This window comes from Propithecus coquereli, unplaced genomic scaffold (genome assembly GCF_000956105.1).
Source record: "Propithecus coquereli isolate 6110/MARCELLA unplaced genomic scaffold, Pcoq_1.0 Scaffold1, whole genome shotgun sequence".
Classification (NCBI taxonomy): Eukaryota; Metazoa; Chordata; class Mammalia; order Primates; family Indriidae; genus Propithecus; species Propithecus coquereli.
In genome coordinates, this window is record NW_012133857.1 from 10,413,224 (window position 1) to 10,427,877 (window position 14,654).

General features: G+C 44.1%; 1 protein-coding gene across 1 annotated transcript in view; it reads right to left on the reverse strand.

Moving 5' to 3' along the window:
* Positions 1 to 5,654: 5,654 nt before the first annotated feature.
* The window catches only part of KIF9 (kinesin family member 9), a 55,158-nt gene continuing 46,158 nt past the window's right edge, over positions 5,655 to 14,654 (reverse strand). The window contains exons 17-20 of the mRNA XM_012638105.1: positions 11,975 to 12,151; positions 11,544 to 11,659; positions 10,993 to 11,097; positions 5,655 to 5,952 (exon numbers count right to left, since the gene is read on the reverse strand). Of these exons, the coding sequence (XP_012493559.1) occupies positions 5,902 to 5,952; positions 10,993 to 11,097; positions 11,544 to 11,659; positions 11,975 to 12,151 (449 nt within the window). The 3' untranslated portion in view covers positions 5,655 to 5,901. The remainder of the gene's footprint in view (positions 5,953 to 10,992; positions 11,098 to 11,543; positions 11,660 to 11,974; positions 12,152 to 14,654) is intronic.

The window sequence follows — 14,654 nt, forward strand, 5'->3', positions numbered from 1 at the left end:
CCTAGGGCAGTAAATGAATCTGTAGAATGCAGGTCCAAGGATCTGATGCTGTTGATAAACCTGAATGTTTTGACATTCCTTCTCACAGGGAAAAAAACGAGCCAAAGCTGGTACAAAGAGAAATGTAGTGGGTATAAATTCAGCAATCACAAATCAAACATATACAGAATTCTGCCTCTGTATTTCAGCATTTCCCCCTCACCGCCACCTCAAGAGTTCTCCCCTCTCCTGTTCCCCTGCTTCCTGAGAGCCTGGTTAAGGAAACCTGAACAGGGAGAGTTAATGGTCCTTACTTGTTAATCTGTTCATCCCACTTTGATTATATCCCTGTTGAGGTTGCCTGACTGGTGTATGCTGGCCAGTGAGGCTGACCTCAGGCTCTGCTGCCTACCAGCCTTCCTCAGACACAGGTACTTTATGGCTCAAGTGCCATGTTGGTCCTGTTGTCATACTGAATGTAGCGCCATGCTGAATAGAGTACCATTGTGGTAGTAACACCCTGTTGGACAGAGCACCTTGGTTTCCCTGACAGTGTCATCAGTGATCATGTGGTAGCCCAGGACATCAGAAAGTCCATCTAGTCAACAAACTTCTGCTTCACTGTGACTGTGGTAAGCAGAATAATGTCTCCTCGTCCCAAAATGTCCATGTCCTAATACCTGGAACCTGTGATTATGTTAAGTTACAGGACAAAGGAAAATTAAGGTTGCTTCTAAAGGTGTTAATTCCCTAGCATCTGAGGCCACCCTGAAGCAGCACCTACATACAGAAGGCCTTTATGTAGAAAGTTGCAGATGCTTTCAGTAGGAAGCCATTAGCAGGAATGGCAAGTGCAAGGGATAGTGGCATGACAGCACCTGCTATATATAAGGTGACATTTAAGCAAGGATTTGAAGGAAGTGAGGGAGTGAGTTATGTGGACATGTGGGGGAAGAATGTTTTAGGCAGAGGGAACCACCATTGCAAAGATACCAAAGCAGGAGATGCCTGGTACATTTGAGGAGGAATAAGGAAGCCCATGTAGCTGGAGTTGAGCGAGCAAGGGGGAGAGTAGAGGAGATGAGAATACAGAAATCACAGGAGTCAAGATCATAGAGAAGGCCAGGTGTGGTAGCTCACGCCTGTAATCCTAGCACTCTGGGATGCTGAGGCGGGAGGATCACTTGAGCTCAGAATTTTGAGACCAGCCTGAGCAAGAGCAAGACCCCCTCTCTAAAAAAAATAGAAAAATTAGCCTGGCATGGTGGCTTGTGGGCTGTTTTAAGGACTTGGGTTTTACTCTGAGAGAAAAAGGGAGCCATTAAAAATTTGAAAAGAGATGTGACGTGATCTAACATATTTCAAAAGGATCCAGCAGGCTCCTATTCTGGAAATAGACTACAAGAGAGCAAAGGACGAAGGTGGGAGACAGGAAGCTGTTGCAATATCCAGGCAAGAGATGATAGTGGCTTAGATAAGAGTAGGGGCAGTAGAAGTCATGAGAAGTGGTCAGATTTTGAATATAGTAGGAAGATAAGGCCTACTGAATTTCTTAACAGATTCACTGTGGATGTGAGAGAAAGAGACGAGTGAATTACAAAACTAAAGGTTTTAGCCTGATCAATTGGGCTGAGATAAGGGAGGCTATGGGTAAAGCATGTTTAGGGATACAATTAGGCATTCAGTTTTGAACATGTTGATTTGTGGATGTACACTAGATACTCAAGTGGAGATGTCAACTTAGCAGTTAACCATACAGGTTTGGAGCTCAGGAGTGTCGTCTAGGCTGGATATATAAAATTGGGTGTTGGTGTTTAGAGGATGTTTAAAGCCATCATTGAATGAGATCACCAAGAGAGTGATATCTCTATTATCTCTTTCTGGATCTGTGATTACATGCATATTGGATCCTCTCATTCTGTCCAGCACAGCTCTTATCCACACTTTCAATTCTCCATCTCTTCATCCCTCTATGCTACATTCTAGGCAGTTCCCTCAGATCCAGTTTCCAGGTCATTCTCTCTTTCACTGTTCCTAGTCTGTCATTTTAATTTTAGGACTTTTTTTTCATTCCTAGAAGTTCTGCTTTTTAAAAAATATGCAATGTGGCCAGGTGTCGTGGCTTATGCCTATAATACCAGCAGTTTGTGTGGCCAAGATGAGAAGATCACTTGAGGCCAGAAGTTCAAGACCAGCCTGGACAACATAACAAGACCCTGTCTCTCCCCAAAACAAAACAAAAAACTGCAGTCTATTTTAATAGTCTTTCTCATTTTTTGATTACTTCTGTCTTTAATTATTTATAACATATGTTATATATGTATGTATAAGCATATATACATACATTCATCCAAATAATTTAAGTTCTTATAAGTATGATCTGTTTTCATTGTGCCTCCAACTATAGTAGGTTGTTTCTGGGTGTGTATGTATTTAATTTTTGGAGCTCATGTTTACTAGGGCTTTGTATGTGGGGATGCTGTATGACTGGGTAAAGAGCATGTACAGATTTTAAAATTTGATTTTACTAAGTGTTTCAGGGTTATCACCAGCCTGGGGCTAATTTTTATGCTAATTGCTCAGCCAGGTGGTTCCTGAACCACATAGTGTAAATTTGAATACCAAATCTGTACATGGTAGCAAATTCTCATGGAACCTGTTCCCCCTCAACCCTGGGGAAAGTTTCCTTGTTATTTCTCCATGCCAGTGGGGGAACTTTTTCTAGCTGACCTCTTCACCAAGGATGAAGGTTTCAGGGCCTTCAAGGATAAAGGGTTCAGGCCACTTTTATGCAGGGAGTCCCATTTCCAACTTCCTATCTGGCATGGGCCAAAGTTTCATTTCTCGTACTTGTGTGGACATTAACACTCAAGAGCAGGCAGGGTGTGGTTGCTCACGCCTGTAATGCTAGCACTCTGGGAGGCCAAGGCAGGAGGATCACTTGAGGTCAGGAGTTCAAGACCAGCCTGAGCAAAAGCAAGACCCTGTTTCTACCAAACATAGAAAAAATTAGCCAGGTGTGGTAGTGCACACCTGTAGTCCCAGCTACTCAGGATGCTGAAACAGGAGAACTGATTGAGCTCGGGAGTTTGACGTTTCAGTAAGTTATGATGATGCCACTGTACTTTACCTAGGGCGGGGTGACAGAGGGAGACTCTGCCTCCAAAAAGACAAAACGAAACAAAAAAACACTTGAGCAACAATCCACTCACACACCTTCTCCTGGTCCCTAGCAACCACAGCCAGTTCACATGCTGACTACCCTGGTTTCAGTTCTCCCTTTGTCTCCAGCTCCTGGCAGTTCCCTTTCCTACAAATTTAGCTTTGTACAGTTGTCCCTCAGTATATTGGGGGATTGGTTACAGGAGCCCTCATGTATACCAAAATCCATGCATAAGGTCCCGCTGTCGGCCCTGCAGAACTCACTTATAGGAAAAGTCAACCCTCCTTATACACAAGTTTTGCACCCCACTAATACTGTATTTTCGATGCTCATTTGGTTGAAAAAAATCCACAGTATATGTGAACCCACACAATTCAAACCCATGTTGTTCAAGGGTCAACCGTATTTAAAAGAATGCTACACTTTAGCCAGTATCTCTTTTTGTAGTAGGAATGTTTTCAGGTTATCTCATCTGTCACATTTTTGGAATTGGAAGTCCCTTCAGGGGTGATATGGATGGTCAGATTAACTGAGCTGGAATTATTTTCTGGAATGACAGGCTCATTTGAGTGAATGCCATGCCCCCTACCTTCCTATCATGTTAGAAGCATGCGCTCCTGTGAGGAGTCTGAGTGGAGCGTGATCTCCTGAATACTGTCCTGCTTTATCCCTGTGGCTCCGTCTACCCTGATGATTTACTTCAGTTTGTGCCAGAACTGACCAAAGAGGCCTGTGTGATGACAAATGAACTAGAGACAAATGCAACTGCATCCAGGACCAAGTGCCATTACAGAGGCTCAGTTTGTCTTGGCTAACAGACTCCAGGACTGGGTGAGAACTCCTGTGGGTAGGACGTCCAGCAGGGCCATGCCATTTCAGCCAGCAACAGGAACTGAAGGGAAGAGGGTCTGGTGATACCACAATCGGCTGTTTCCTGTGGCCCCAACAAGAAGATGTACTCCCTGTTTGAACGCCAAACAAGTCCTCATAAGGTTAGGGACAGCCAAGAAGGGAAAGAGTCAGAACCCTCTGCCTAAGGCCTCTGTAAAGAGTCTCTGAGAGCTGTTTCAGGACAACAGTATATCAGTCAGTGAAAGAGAAAGGGGCTGGCAAGGGGAGAGGGCAAAAACCTCAAGGAAATCCTGTTTTCTCTCGTCAACAAAATCCACATCTGTCTGCTGATGGGCTGAAAAAGAGAATCATGGAGTCTTTGATTGGATGGACACCATCCTGTTCAACCTTCTACTGGGTGCAACCTCCTTACCCGACAGCTTACTGCTGTGGGGCTCTCACTACTAACTTCATGCCAGGACTGCTCTTATTTTAAGCCTCTTCTTATTTTGAGATAACAATCTGTCTTTCGGCCATTTCCACCTTTTGGAAAAATGTTTACTCCTACTCATCTTGCCTTCATTTTGGGACCATACAAGCCAAATCCTCTTGCTTTTCCTTCCATTTGGGCACATTTCTCTTCCTCTTCAGGTAAGATGACCTGGTTCCTTCCATCTTTCCTCATATAAAGTGGTCCCAGAACTGGATATCACCCACCAGATGTGATCTGAATTTTTTTCTCTTATAACTTCCAATGACAGGGCTGCCAGGTGATCAGAACCCCCTCCCTACTGTTCACCCAATCACAGCAACACCAAGGGATTGATGGGTTTCAGATGGAGGGAGCACTCACAGACTACAAGGCCAAGGCCCTTACCCACAAAAACAGAAGTGGGTGTGAGAGGAAAGATTCCAAGGAAGCGCTGAAATTTTTTATTCAGTGGCGACTGGGTTTTCCAACCCAGGGGCACATCAATCAGCCCGGGAGGCCTCAGAGGGCCTGAGCTTGTTCTCTGAGCAAAGCAGTGAACTCTTTTTCTTTAATATCCCCACCAAGGGCACAAGGCCCAGGCTGAGAACTAATGTTTTCTGTTCCCTATATAATCCTGACAGTGTGATCTCTGTTCCTATCCAGGCTAAACTGGCCACTTTTACTTCTGCTTATCTGTGGCCTACACATTGAGAAAGAGAGAAAAGAGGAGGTGAGGGGGAGAAACCTTGACACACAGCCCACATACATACTAGATAGGGAAGGCTGTGGTATTCTGGGAACAAACAAAGGGCATGTCCCCCAGAAGCTGCTCACTCATTCCCTGGCACATAGGCCCAGCTCTGCCTCATCCCTTTCTGGAGTCAGCGGCTAGACCCGATCATCTCCTGGTTGCCAAGGAAGTAGGTCCTCCTCCTGTCTTCACTGGCTCAGGAACACAGAAAGGATGTCCTGAGAGAACTTAGGGTCTGAGGGAACTGAGAGAAGCAGGGCGCATCAGACCAAGCTCACCCCCAGATGTCCACCTAAGAAAGGAAAGAGGTAACCAAGGGGACAAAGGCCTGCCAGGAAGCACCTGGCTGCGCTACATTTTCCTTTCCTACTTAAAACTCAGTCCTGACCCCACTTGTACATAGGGAAGACATCCTTTCAGGTAGGAAGTAAAACAAAGTTCTTAGATGAGCACTAACATCCAAACTAAAAAGTTATTTTATCCCTGTATATAAGACAGTGAATTAAAATCAAAAGTGTTTTGTGGCAATGACCAAGGCTGTCCTTTGGAGGATGTTCCTCCTAGCAGGCAGGCCATTATGTGCTGTCTGGGCTGGGTCCCAGCCTTGGAGCAGAGTGGCTGGAACTCTGGGTAGGTGGTTTAGCAGTTCTGCTAGAGCAGGTTGGAGTTGCTGGTTTCATCCTTTAAGGTACTGGTGATGAGACTCTATTTTCTATGTGTCTGCTGGAGGCCAATCATGGTTTTCAAGTAATTGTGCTGGACACATAAAAGGAGAGAAAACAGGAATTGATTAGGAACTGTCGACTTAACAGGGACTCAGAATCCAGCCCACTGACATTCACCCTATCATTCTTCCTGTCAACATCATAGTTTTGGGACACAGATTCCTTCTGACTAGCCCCAATTCTGTGGAAAATAACTTTTTTTTTTTGAGACAGGGACTTGCTCTGTCACCTAGGCTAGAGTGCAGTGACACAATCATAGGTCACTGCAGCCTTGAACTCCTGGCCTCAAGAGATCTGCCCGCCTCAGCCTCCCAAGTAGCTAAGACTACAGGTGTGCACCACTGCACCCAGCTAATTTTTTAAAATCATTTTTTTGTAGAGATGGGGTCTTCCTATGTTGCCCAGGCTAGTCTTGAACTCCTGGCCTCAAGCAATCCTCCTGCCTTGGCGACCCAAAGTGCTGGGATTACAGGTGTGAGCCACCACACCCGACCCATAGAAATAACATTCATTCAAGCCCTTTCATTCTTTCATCTTATAGAAAGTATGTAAAACTATTTTAAAATGGTCTGGCAGGCATGTTTAAAAGGAGGCATGTATGTTTCAAGGGCATACTTGAAAGTTTCTGACATGGAATAGGTTCAAAAAGAAAAGAAGGGGATTCTGTCTCCAGAGGAACTGGGGTCCACATATTCTGGAGGGCCCTCCCTCTGCAACTTCAATCAACTAGATGTTTGCAAATTCTACCCTTGTAATGCATTTCTATGCTCTTAGAAAGCAGGTGAAAAAAGTGGGCTGAAACAGAAACAGTGGGCAGTAAGCAAATGCTAAAACTAGCTTGGAACATGGAGTCCCCACAAGGTAGGGGACTTGAACCTGAAGCTCCCACATTAAGCTGGAATTCATGAAGGGGGTTAAAATGATCCCGGGTTGGTAATGCCCCAGGACTAACTGCAAAAAGCAACTGCAAACCCTTTCAGAAGGAAAGTAATTTCAACTTATGTGCTCAGGACTCCTAGAGCTTAAACATGAGCTCATGATTTTACACACACACACACCCTACCATGAGACCTGGCAAAATAGGAAATAGATTTTTACCTTGAAAAATCTGATCCTATATATTTCCTATATAAAAACATATGTGAAAAGTTTAAGTAAATATAAGATAGAATCAAAAGAGCATGGAATGGTTCAAGTATGTGGATAAAAAGTTTGTGCATGGGCATGTCTTAAACATTAAAAATGACCAGTGCAGAAAGTTCTCCTAAGATTGGGGAATGGTGGGAGAAGAGAATTTTGACCTGTAGAAATATAAGATTCCTCTGTTTAATGATTTAGAATTTAAATGTTTATCTGAGACTTTGAAACAACTAAAGAAAAGGCAAAGTTTGTCTGGGATATCAAGAGAGAAATTCATGGTGGTAACCATGCAAATAATTTTGGTTCTATAATCTATCATTTTGGTTCAAGATATTTTCTATGATCTTAAAGTAACGTATACTAGTTAAAGCAAGTTTAAAATAATTTATAACAGGTGGCTCATAGGCCGGGCGTGGTGGCTCACGCCTGTAATCCTAGCACTCTGGGAGGCCAAGGCGGGAGGATTGCTTGAGCTCAGGAGTTCGAGACCAGCCTGGGCAAAATAGTGAGACCCTGTCTCCATAAAAAACTTTAAAAATTAGCTGGGCATGATGGCATGAGCTTGTAATCCTAGCTACTTAGGAGAATGAGGCAGGAGAATCACCCAGGAGTTCCAGGCCACAGTGAGCTATGATTGTGCCACTGCACTGTAGCCTAGGTGAAAGGGTGAGACTATCTTTAAAAAAAAAAATTAGCCTCACCAATAATGAGAAAAACCAATATCATGTGCCTCCCAATATGATATACCAAGAAACACATAACATCATTTCTGTGGTATTCCTGCCAAAAATGTATAAATTGCATTTAAATCACAAGAAAACATCAGACATACCCAACTGAGAGGCATTCTACTAAAACTGGCATGTATACTTCAAAAATTATAAAACACAAGGAAAGACCGAGGAATTGTTCTATATTAAAGGAGATATAGCAACTAAATGTAACATGTGATCTTAGACTGGATCCTGGACTGGGGCAAGAGGGATGAATAGCTATAAGGACATCATTAGGACAATCATCAAAAGTTGAATATGGGCTTTAGATTAAATATTACTGTATCACTATTAATTTTCCTAATTTTGATTATGGTATCATGATTATATAAAAGAATATCCTAGTTCTTAAGACATAAACATTGAAATATTTGGAGCAAAAAAAAGCAGAGCATAAAATGTTCTAAAATTCACCGTGGTGACGATTGCATGTATTTGTAAATATACTAAAAACCAGAGTTGTACACTTTAAATGGGTGAACTGTATGGTATGTAAATTATATCTCAATAAAGTTGTTTTTTTTTAAAAGAGCATGAAATAAGAGTTTATCAAAAATAACCAAGTATATTTGAAGGAGAACCAAATAGAATTTTTATATAAAGCTAGTTAGACACAGCTGAGGAGGGTATTAATACACTGGAACAGAAGTCTAAAGAAGTTACCCAAATTACAGCATAGAGAGATGAAGATCTGGAAGAAACAAGAGTTTTAATAGATACAGAGGACAGAATGAGAAAGTCTAAAATACATCTAATCAGAGTCCTAAACAAGAAAATAGAAAGAAAAGGGAGGCAAAAAGATAATAGTTCCAATATCCCTTCATGATTAAAAAAAAAAAAAAAACACTCAGTGAACTAGGAATAGAAAACTTCTTCAACCTATTAAAGGGCAGGTTCTTTTTTTTTTTTTTTTTTCTGTTCCTATAACAGGTTCTAAGAGTCTCAAAGTGTGCTACTCAAAGTGTGGTCCTGGACTAGCAGCATGGATATTATCTAGGAGCTTATTATAATAGAAATGCAGAATCTCAGGCTTCACCCTAGATACTGCTCCATCAGTATCTACACTCCAACAAGACCGCCAGTGATCTGTGTGCATAGCACAGGGTGAGTGAGAAGTGCTGTTCTATGGGACCTCAGAACCCATGTAACAAACCCCTTTCATTCAAACCTCTTTGAATGGGCTTCAGCTCCTCACAGCCATCAAGTCAGTGAAGACATCAACTTAATCCTAAATGTAAAGAGTGAACTCCATTTGGGGGAAGGGCTTTCTAATTATGACACAAAATCCAGAAAGTAAGAAAGAAAAGACCAGTAAGACTGATAAACTCATGCTATGGTCTGACTATTGGTGTCTCCCATTCATATGTTGAAATCTAACTCCCACAGTATATTAGAAGATGGGGCCTTTGAGAGGTGATTATGTCATGAGGGCTCTGCCATCATGGGTAGGATTAAGTGCCCCTATAAAAGAGGCATGAGGGAGCTTTTAGCCTTTTGCCCTTCCACCATGTTGAGGGCACAGCTAGAATATGCCATCTTTGAAGCAGAGAGCAAACCCTCACAAGATACCAATTCTACTGCCACCTTGATTTTAGACTTCCCAGCCTCCAGAACTATGATCAATAAATTACCCAATTTTAGGTATTTTGTTATTAGCAGCCTGACTGGACTAAGAAAACTCAATTTCATAAAAATCAAAATAATTACAAAAAACCACAAGTAAAGCCAAAAGACAAATGACAAACAGGAAAAAATAGTTGCAACTCATAAAGAGCTAATTTCCCTAACATATAAAGAGTTCCTATAAGTTAATAAGAAAAAAACCCCAAAACCAATAGAAAAATGGGCACAAATATGAACAGTTTACAGGAAAAAAATTAAAATCCCTCGTATACATAGGAAGAAGCTCGACTTCACTTATAGTAAGGTAAATGCAAATTAAAGCTACACTGAAAGACCATTTTTCACCTTTCAGATTGGAAAAACACAAAAAATGGGATAATATATCTTGTGGGCAAGGTTGTGGGGAATATGCATCCCATATGCTTTGTGGCTGCTGTGGGGTGCAGATGGGTTCAGTTCCAGGCAGATGATCTGGCAGCAAACATCAAAAATACAAATATCGTTTTGACCAAGAAATTCACTTCTAAAAAACTGCCCTTCAGATATATTCACACGTGTGAATTCACATTGTACAAGGTTAATTATCACAGCTATATTTGTAATAGTAAAGAAATAGAAACTCCTAAATGTCCATCAATATGAGATAAGTTAAATAAATTTTAATGGAATACTACTATGCACCTGTAAAAAAAGAACACAGAAGCACCTGTAGGTCGACACAGCATGATCTTCAGGAGGTACTGCTAAGCGGAAAAAGCAAGATGCAGGACAATGTGCAAGGGAATACTAGAAACAAGTGAAAGGGGCTCCCTGTCAGAGGGGATTGGTGGGAACTGATGGATGGGGGACAGGGTGTTTATACTTTCATGCTTTTTTTAATATTTAAAACACCTGAATGTATCACTTAATGAAAATGTAAATAAATAACTATGAAAATATTTTTAAAAGAACGAGCTCACTGGGGCAGTTACCCCTTGTGCATCTGCCCCCTGCTGTGTAAGTACTGCTTCTGGGCACGAAGGAGTGCACAGCACACAGCCCCCCGTGTTCTGGCTCCAGGTTGGCCCTTGGCAGAGTGAAGAACCTCTGCTCCAGCCCAACCTGCTCAGGGAGGAGAGTACCAGACCCAACCTATGGCTAATACAATGTCTAGCTCTGCCTCGGCTGCATGTGGTCCTCTATCCTCTGCCACCTGTGCAAGGTGCCCCTGGTTAGAGAGGTCCCCCCTGATAGGCAGTGGCCTCAGGGGATCCTTGGGCCATGTCCTGGGCTGTGAACCATACCTGGGCTGGCTTTGCACTCACCAGTCAGGTCCCCTCCATAGTCCCCTCTACTGTGGGACCTCTCTACAGTCCAGCCCAATCCTAGTCTGGAGCTGGCAGAAGACACCCACTGAGTGTGGGACACTCTGGATCTCCTTGGGCTGGCACCATTCCTCCCCCACCTCTCTAAAGTAGGGAGTGTGATCTTGGGTTTCCTAGTAATGAGGTCCCTGAGGCCCCCACCCTCCTAGAAACATGAACTTCCTGAGTTACCTTCTGTTCTGTCTTAACTTTGGCATTGTAGAAGGAGATGGAATCAGGGCCCTCGGGCAGCATCATCTGCTGCAGCTGGCTGAATTTGTCCTGGTCATCTTCTCCCTGGGAGAGGCCCACCCCAGCACAGTCCTTTTAGCATGGCATTGTCAGGCTACACCCTGGCTGGGCCTGTGGTGGGCATCAAGGCAGTATCTTGCTACATTTGCAAACCCCCACCGAGGGCATCTCACAACCCTCCAGCCTCCATGTCTGTCAGTATCCTCACAGACACCACCCTGTAACTGCCACCTGGCAGTTGATAAGCAGGGTGAGCAACCCCAGGGGCAAGATGAACAACCCCAAAAGGGCGGCCATAGCAAGCATGGTGTTTTGTGTCCCCATCCCCCAATAACTGAGAAAAGACCTGTACCTGCCCACCTGCCTGGGCTAGCTGTGGGAGAGGCTGGAAATACCTCACATACTGCCATGTGTGTGGAGCAGAGGACAAGGGGCACTGCCCACTGCCCCATGCTCAACCATCACCATGCCCCTGCCCTTGTGCTGCTCACCAGAGACACAATCCTGCTGGCAGGCACCATTCCTGGCCGGATGCTGCTGCCTGGCTTCAGTGCCACCTGCATGTCCTCAGGGATGACAAAGGACTCATTGTACCAGATGTCAAATTCTGCAAGCAGATGAGGAGACAGAACTGTGAGGTGTGAGGGAGCCCCTGTGAGGAAGCAGGTAAAGGCCGTGTGCACCCATCTGTCTTGTACCTGTTGAAAGCTCACCACCTGTTCACTTCCTGCTCTAGGGTCTCACCTTGTACCCATCTCCATCTCTGGCCCTCACAGTCCTGGAAACTACACATCTGAAGCCCCTACCCTGCCCCTGCCTCCACCAGAGAGAAGCTCTGATGGTGCTTCCAGAACTCAAGCTGTGGCCTTGCCCTGAGCCCCCTGGACCTCAGGTGGCCAGCCAACCTTCCCAACTGGCGCACCCGTGAGCAGACGGTGGCGACACTGATCCACCAGGTGCTGGCAGTACTGGATCTCAGCTCTGAGGTCACGCAGGTCCTGGTACTCGCTGCGGTACTGTTTCTTGAGGTCTTTGAGCTTCAGAATCAGCAGGAATTCTTCCTCGTCGATGATCATCAGTCCCTTGTTTTCATACTCGCCTGCAAGGTGATGGAGGAGGTCAGGGAATGAGGAGGCATCTACCTGGGGTGGAGGAAGAAGGCATCCCAGAAGGAGAGAACAGTGTTGGCAAATCACAAAGACTGGAGACCACAGGCAAGGCCAGGGTGTGGCAAGGAGATGGGCAAAACACAAGAAGGCCAGGCTGGGCCAGGCGCACTGGCTGTAATTCCAGCACTTTGGGAGGCTGAGGTGGAAGGATCACTTGAGGCCAGGAGTTTGAGACCAACTTGATCAACATAGCAAGATCCTGTTTCTACCAAAAAGTAGAAAAATAGAAAAAAACAAAATAGAAGAAGAAGAAGGCCAGGCTGCCAGGGCATGTCTCATAGGGAGGGAGAGCTCAGATCAGTGGGGTCACATTGGTATTTTAGGACAAACAGGAGCGGTGGCAGAGGAAAGGGTAGAGATGACCCATGCCCCACACTTATTTTGATCTTAAACTCTATTAGCCAAAGATATTTAGTAAGCACTCCTATTATACAAATGTTTATTTTTCTTGTAAATTATATGCATAACTTGCCATCATTGGCTAGTACCACCAGGCCCTTAGGCAAGGTTCCTTACTAGTAACAATGATGTAAATCTGTATTTCAAAGGGTCTCTTTTCTTTTTTTTTTTTTGAGACAGAGTCTCACTGTGTTGCCTGGGCTAGAGTGCTGTGGCGCCAGCCTAGCTCATAGCAACCTCAAACTCCTGGGCTTAAGTGATCCTCTTGCCTCAGCCTCCTGAGTAGCTGGGACTACAGGCATGTGCCACCATGCCCAGGTAATTTTTTCTATATATATTTTTAGTTGTCCATCTAATTTCTTTCTATTTTTTTAGTTAGAGATGGGGTCTCGCTCTTGCTCAAGCTGGTCTCAAACTCCTGAGCTCAAACGATCCGCCCGCCTCAGCCTCCCAGAGTGCTAGGATTACAGGCATCAGCCACCATGCCCTGCTCTTTTCTTTTTTTCTTTTTTTTTGAGACAGAGTCTCACTCTGGTATCCAAGCAGGAATGCAGTGGTGTCATCATAGCTCACTGTAACCTCCAACTCTTGGGCTCAAGCCATGCTCCTGCCTCAGCCTCCCAAGTAGCTGGGACTACCAGCACCTGGCTGATTTTTCTATTTTTAGTACAGACGGGGTGTCGCTCTTCCTCAGGCTGGTCTCAAACTTTTGATCTCAGGCAATCCTCCCACCTCAGCTTCCCAGAGTGCTAGGATTACAGGTGTGAACCACTCTGCCTAGCCAGTTGTGCTATTAGTCTTTTAAGGTCAGTTTGGTGAGAGTTGTTGGGTTAAGACAAAATAATATGGTCTGCAAAGACACTCATCCTGCTGTCCACTGCCCATAGCATCTGAAAGCTTAGCAAAGGCATCACATCAACCCCACCTACCAAGCATGGGGCAAGTGAGTTCTGCATGTCACCGGAGGTGAGGGACTGGGGTGCACAAGGCAGCCTCCAGGTGCTGGAGGAAAGTGTTAGCACTTCCTCTGATGTTCACTGGGGAAAAGTAAGACACATTTAAAAGTCACTGACGTCATTAATGGAGAGGCAAGGGTCTTGACTCTGGGTTCTGGGATCTGGGGTGGGAGAGTTCCACCATCACCCTCACCAGGTCTCCCATCTTTAATGTGCAGCATTCTGCTGTGGTCTGTGTGCTGTGGGGCATCCCTGATGTGGTTATTTTGATAAGCAGAAATCCTTTACAGAGTAGAGTCTTCACAGTACTCTGTTGAGGCTGGAAGTGACGATGAACATCTTATGTTCTACCTAGAGGATCTCCGATTATCTCCAAGAAAAAACTTAAAGTATTTTGCATTTTTCTTTCATTTTCTCTCTTTTTTTTTTTTTTGAGACAGGCTCTGGCTATGTTGCCCAGGCTGGATTCCAATTCCTAAGCTGAAGTGATTCTCCTGCCTCAGCCTCCTGGATAGCTGGGACTAGGGGTGTGCTACTGGACCCAGCAATTTTGCATTTTTCTTTTATAGAAGACTAATGTTCCATATATGCTGCCTTTCTAGGCCAACAAGTGGCTGTCAATCATAAGGTATCTAGCAGGTATATTTAAACATGAATTTACTTGATCATTTCCCTCAAAATAAAGGTATTTTATTTGGCATTTTAATAACCAGTGGGAAAACAACTGCTTTTGGAGGAAAAGAGCAAAAATGGAATGGTTTTTTGATACTGATAGATAAAATTTAAAATATTTTAAAAATATTGTTTATTTATTCTTCATCTCATCCTTTGAAAACATCCATTTTCAGGTATACTTAGAAGTAAATGATATGCCAGCATAGCATGCATGTATTTTATTTTAAATACGTAAATATGTAATAAGGGCTGTATGTTCAAAGAACATGTGGGCAGAGGGGACAAAGAAGTGCTTATTGGTCCTGTAATCACTACATCCCCTCCCTGGAGGTTCTGGGTAGGTGCACGTCTAAAGCAACCATCACTGGCCTTTGCCAGTTTCCTAGACCCGTAGGGGGCTCTG